Raw genomic sequence first — 6,000 nt, forward strand, 5'->3', positions numbered from 1 at the left:
TACGCATAAATCCTGGGTGCCCTGAAGGCAGCTGCTCCCCAGCTCCAACGTGACTGTCGGGCCCCGCAGCGCTCCACAGCACCCGCAGGACGGTTCTGCATCAGTCCCAGGCAGGGGAAAGCAGGGATGGAATTGGCTCGGTGAGGGAGAGGTACAGAGGGGAGAGGGGATGTGGCCCAAAAGGAAGGACAGACCAGGACCCAGGGCACCACTCAGGCCACCAGACCCCAAAAACGAACTCACAGCCCACTTGTGAGACCCACCAACATTAAAAGGAGAAGTGCAGCACCATATAACCCCCTAAACTTTACCAGGATTATTCACTAGAGCCGCAGCTGCTAGAGATGTAGCCACAAGAAGTATCCAAGAAGCAAAATCAGCGGATAGGAGCTGGACCAGCACGCAGGAGCATCAGGAAACAGGCAAAACCCACGAGATGGAGGTGGCAGCCAGACCCACCGTAACAAAAAGAGAAATAAAACCCACTGTTTGAGCCACAGATGCCCGACTGGACAGCCGGGGGCAACCCCCAAAGCACCCACAGTGAACCACAGCTCGCCGTGTCGCACCGCAGGTCGCTCCAGACCCGAGCTCTGAGCACAGCCTGTCCGCAGGGCGTTCCAACAACGCGCATGTCCTGCTAGGGTCTGCCAGAAGACAAGTTCTGCTCTAGGTCAGCTCGGCGGCACCACCAACCTCTCCTCCTGACCCAGTTACTTACTCAAAGAACTTAAATGTACTAATAGTTTTTTTTTGGAAAAAGCACAAAAGACAAAAACATAACCCAAACCTTCTACAGTTCCATTGGGAGTTCAGACTCAGCGCTCACCCCTGTTGCTGGCAGGAGCCCTGGCATCGGGGTTTTGTTCCCAAGCTTACCATCGGTACAGCACAGACAAGAGAAGCACAAAATAGTTCCTACTGAGCCCAGCACCAGCCACCAAGAGCTGCCAAAGTTCGCACTGTCCCAAAATAAGACATACTCCGTACCCTTGGGCAAATCTCACTATCAAAAATCACCTACAAAAGCAGGCATACTTCTTGCCAATATTTCAGGAATGCTGCAGAAATTACTTAGCATCTGAAAAGAGCTTTGAAGATCAAAAACACGAGGTAAGGGGCAATTACTAGCGAGTAAAGGAGAAGTGTAAGTTTCTGCAAGGCTCTGCCCTGCCCCAGAGGAGGCCACACCAATGCTCACAGCAACAGCAAAAACCATGTGAGACATGACAGCGCCGATCCATTCAAATACAACGCAGGAATGTATCCTTCAGCATCACTGTTGCCTTTAAAAAAAAAAAAAAAAAAGGAGACAGGTTTCTTAGCTCCCTGTGCAGGGGCAAAAACAGAATGTCTGAAGTCTAAAGAAGCCTTTTGCATGACCAAGGAACTGGCAGCCCGAGTTTTAAAAGGACTGCTCTGTGCCTCCAATACCAAATTCTCCTGGCATGAGGCGTCTGGCACCAGGAGGGAACCCAGCACACCGCGATGGTCTCACCTGCAAGCTGCTGCAGAAGCAGCACAGAGAAGCCGCCGCCACCACCACCATCACGGAGCCAGAACGGAGGTGGAAGCAGCACTGCCTCTGCTCCAGGCACTGAGTGGTTTTTACAAAGGCCAAGGTAAATGCTGCCTGGGCTGAAGTCAGACAGCCTCACCTCTCCAAGACATAGATCTGAGTCTGCCTGACCCAAGCGGATTTCCAGCCTGGTTTCCCAGCACAGCCTGCCCACGTAAGCTGTCTAGCACAGGAGCCTCTCCTCCAAACTCAGTGGCGGGTTTCGGCCAAGAGGCTGCTTCTGGATCACAGCCCTGCAGATTCCCTGAAACAGCTGGGTGAGTAGATGAGGGAAACCCTCCTGGTGTCCCCACTGAAGGAAAGGCAGAGACACAAACACTTCTCCTAAGAACTGGTGCCAGGACTGTGCAGAGCCTGAGCCACGGCTGAAGGAGCCCCTGCGCTGCTGCTCCTACAGGAACAGCGTTTAACCAAGTGGTGCAATCAGCCACTGGCCTTAACTCCTCGCTGAAGGGATCCTCCTCATTTCACTCCAGGGCACCTGAGGGGACAACAATTTACCGAGCCCCTAAGACAATGCCATCATTTGTACCTCCAGTGCCTTTCCTAGCATTTCACTGCAGCTCCAACCCATGCTCCCACCTGAATTTTATTCCTACTCCCACCCCTGCACGTCAGGAGAGAAGAACAGGAGGGACATTTTTAGAGCTGTTTCAATTGAAGGCTCGTGAACACTGGAAGTCAAAAAAGAAAGATAAAAAAAGATGACACCAGAGACAAAAAGCCAAACAGGCAGCAGGTGAGAAGCAGCCTCCAGGACTGGTACAGGGGAAAAGAAGCAGAAGATCAAGCTGAGGAAGGGAATAGAAAGAAAATTAGAAAGGAAGTTAAAAAAACATCAAGTATACTGTGTAAGTAAAAGCCAGCTGATGCTGAACAGAAGTTATCAACGTAGGAGAGGAGATGTGGCATTACTGATAAACGTCAGAACTAAAAGCACACGCACCCTGCAGCCCCTTACCCTCCTGTCCCATGTCCTGCCTCCCGGCAGGCAGCCCCAAAACCTGGTGGTTGGGATCGAGGCCCTGCAGAGCCGACTGATGCTCCCCATGACCACGGGTAGGAGGTGGCTGTGGTGGGATCCCCTCGAACCTTCCCTTCCTGACCAGGAGGCGACAGGACCCTGATCCCCAGCCTCTCCTCGCACTCCTGGGCTCCAGCCCTGACCCCCTTGGTGGGCTCTGCTGGAGCCTCCCCGTTTGGCAAAACCTCCCCTGGGCTCTCAACGCTGAGTAGAGAGCAACAATTCTTCCCCAAGCTGGCACAGAGGGCACTTCCAACCACAAGAACTAAAGACTTGAGATTGTGTTTGTGCGTTGGGGCTGACCCTGGTGCTTTGGCGACAAGTAAGGGAACCAGTTTCTTGTCCCCAGCATCCAGGGAGCTGGAGGGTGTCACAGCACCGCTCCCGCAGCGCCTGGCCGAGAGCTGACAGCACCACGCTCCTTGCTCCTCCGAGCTGCGTTAAACACACTGTCAAGGCAAACAAGCAGAAAAACTCCTGCGTCTGGCAGGGGGGAAGAGGAGCGGGGAGCCGTGCGAGCCCTGCCGGGAGCGCTGCCCGCCCGCCTGTCGCACTGTACCAAGGAGCGCCAAGGGCTGCCGGCTGCAGAGAACAACGCCGACGATCCGTCACTGCCTCCACGCAGCGCTCCTCGCAAGCAGAGCTCTTTGATAGTCTCTTCCTGACAGGAAAAGCACTTCCCGACCAGTTCCTGGCACGTTTTTAAATGCTAAGCGTATGATGGCTAGAAACGAGCCCAGACCGCTAATCCTTTCCCATTAGCCAACCGAGGGCGCCGAGCAAATAGCCACCGATAGAGAAGAAGCAGTGCAGCCAGATTTTCAAGTCTCTTCACTTTAAAGCCGGGGATGGCGAGGAACAAACGCGAACAACAAGCGGAGGGTGGCTGCCCGCACCACCAGGCGATGTCTCTTGGAAGGTAAACACCTGTGGCTTTTAGCAAGCACGGTATATTATGTTATAGATTTATTACTATTATCATTTTAGCAAGCAGAGTGCATCATGTTATAGATGCGTTTATTATTATTTATTTTAAATGACGGTAGGGAGAGGAGGAGGAGGAAACTTTTCGGATGAGGTTCTCAAATAAGCATCTCCCCAAACGGGAACGGCCACAAAGCAGTAGCACGCATTCGAAAGGTTTCTCCGGGGCACAGCAGCCCATTTGACGGACGCACTCGGAGCCACACGCAGGTTTCCTGACCAAAACCGACTTTGATTTTGGTCCTTGCTTTGCCAGCCAAGACCCGAAAACCCGGGAGGCTGCAGCGGGATCCCAGGCACTCCCCCCGGCTGCTCCCCACACGGGGCACCCCCGGCAGCCCTCCGGCACCCACCACCACCACCACGACCACCACCACGACCACCAGCACCGCCACTCACCCACGCCGGCAGGTGCCTCGCCGCCAGCCCCCTGCACACCGCCTGCCTCTCATCCTCCAGCAGCGCCGCGGCTGCCGCCAGCCGGTCGCGCTTCCCCCGCCGGTTGCGGCTCCAGCAGAAGCAGAGGGCCAGCCCCAGCAGCACCCAGCTGCCGCTCAGCCCCAGGTACCCCGCCAGGTACACGGGGCCGAGCCACAGCAGCGCCCGGCCGGCGGACGACAGCAGCGCCCGCGGCGGGGAGGCGGCTGAGGGCGCTGAGGCGGCTGAGGGAGCTGTGGCGGCTGAGGCGGGCTCCATGGCGCGCCCCGGCTGCCAGGGGTCGCCCCGGCCGAGTGCGCTGCCTCCACCCGGCGGCGAGAGGAGGGGAAGGGAAAAGAAGGGAAGGGAAGGGAGGGACCCCTCCGTCCCCGCCCCGCAGCTCGGTGCTCGGGGAGCCGGCTGCGGGCCGCCCGGAGCCCGCTGAGGGGGCGGGATGGGCGGCAGGAGCCGCCTGTCGCTGCGGGGCGCCTGCTGCTCCGCAGTCGGGGTGCTTCTCGGTCCCAGTTCCTCTCGTTTTGACGGGGGTACCCGGGGTGTTCACGCTTTGAAGAATGGGAATTATGCGTTAGGGAGTGCAGAGATATTTGGGAACCACGAGGTGCGCTTGGAGAGGCTTTTCCTCTCAGCAGATAAATACCATTACCATTCTGCATATGCCTTAGGAGACACGCTGCGATCCTACAGACAGGTCCACGCTGTGCTTTCCACTGCAATGTGCCCTGCATCGGGCAGAGGCTACGCTTTGTTCGGTGGATGAGTCGAGAACATCAGTGAATGGTGCCAGCTTTCACCGCGGCCCCTTTTCAATGCAGCCACACAAGATAACAAACGATGGGCCAGGATCCAAGAAATGGACACTGACCGTGGCTGGGGACAACAGGGTTTGACCCCACTTTTGCCGTGGAATTGGTGTTTAATAAGGGGTCAGTCAAAAAATCAAACAGTGCTGCAAGTGATCCTCATTCGTACGTTACTCATCGCACATGACTGATCTCGGATAGAAATCAGTTCAGGCATCTGAAAACATTGGGACTCAAATACCTCACATTACACAAACTCATGTGTGAGACATCTATTAACAGATACTTTTTGGAAACAACCCCCAAACCTTCCCCCTTCTGCAAAATGAGGATGACTATGTTCTTCCTGGGCGTGTTGCAAAAATAAATCAGCCTAGAGCACGTAGAAGTACTTGGTGCAGTGGGCAGTAACTCTCCAGAACCTGGAGGCTGCAAGGCAGACAGTATCAGCAGGTTCAAAATAGGATTAGACAAATTCCCAAACACCAAAGCCCACAAATGTGCTCCCTACAGCTGTGGATGCGGGGGAGGCTTCAGGGAAAAGGACGTCAGAAAACGACCAGGCTCATGCTCTCTCCCAAAACAGCAATTCCTATTGCCACCAAGAGCAAGCGGACCAGTGGTCTGACCACAGAGGCATTTGTCTTCATAAAAATGAACAGAGACCAAAAACCAACAGGTCTAACAGCTGAAGGAGTATCTGCCTTCTCTGATATCATACATTAAAAACATGCAGTGCTGAGTTTGTACAATTACATCTATCAGGAGGTATGTTTACATGCAAAAATACACCTGTTTTTGTTCTACTCCTGACCAAAAACTGAGGCTGACTTGTCATTTATTTTTCCCCACTGCCATTTAGAGCATTGTAAAACATTTTCAGTGTGACATTTCAGCCATGGGGTGAGCCTTCTCACAGTTAACCTGAGCCCCGAAGTCTGACCTTTCAGAAAAATAGAATCCTCTAAATTAAATGGGGGCTTTGAAGACTTAAAAGTTGCTTTTGCTATCAGGAGAAGCTGTAATAAAGGGTAAATCAATCGTTTTCCTCCTTCAAGTTACTAGTTCAAGATATTTAGCTCAAACTCAGAGAACTACATGCAGTTTAGAAGCACCGACAGGTGGCAGCTTTTTGAGTACTAAAACAGTGGGGCCACAGTGAAATACATTGTGGT

General features: G+C 53.9%; 1 protein-coding gene across 2 annotated transcripts in view; it reads right to left on the reverse strand.

The window, feature by feature from the left end:
• ESYT3 (extended synaptotagmin 3) overlaps positions 1 to 4,687 on the reverse strand; it is a 32,422-nt gene extending 27,735 nt beyond the window's left edge. The window contains exon 1 of one of the 2 annotated variants that reach the window (XM_080600212.1): positions 4,669 to 4,687. In XM_080600212.1, the coding sequence (XP_080456338.1) occupies positions 4,669 to 4,671 (3 nt within the window). In that variant the 5' untranslated portion in view covers positions 4,672 to 4,687. Of the gene's footprint in view, positions 1 to 3,986; positions 4,551 to 4,668 lie in introns of those variants that run through there. The other variant, XM_080600211.1, reaches the window with a different exon arrangement.
• Between the last annotated feature and the right edge of the window lie 1,313 nt (positions 4,688 to 6,000).

The sequence above is a fragment of the Anser brachyrhynchus genome (genome assembly GCF_964034855.1).
Source record: "Anser brachyrhynchus genome assembly, chromosome: 7".
In the NCBI taxonomy this organism is placed as follows: domain Eukaryota; kingdom Metazoa; phylum Chordata; class Aves; order Anseriformes; family Anatidae; genus Anser; species Anser brachyrhynchus.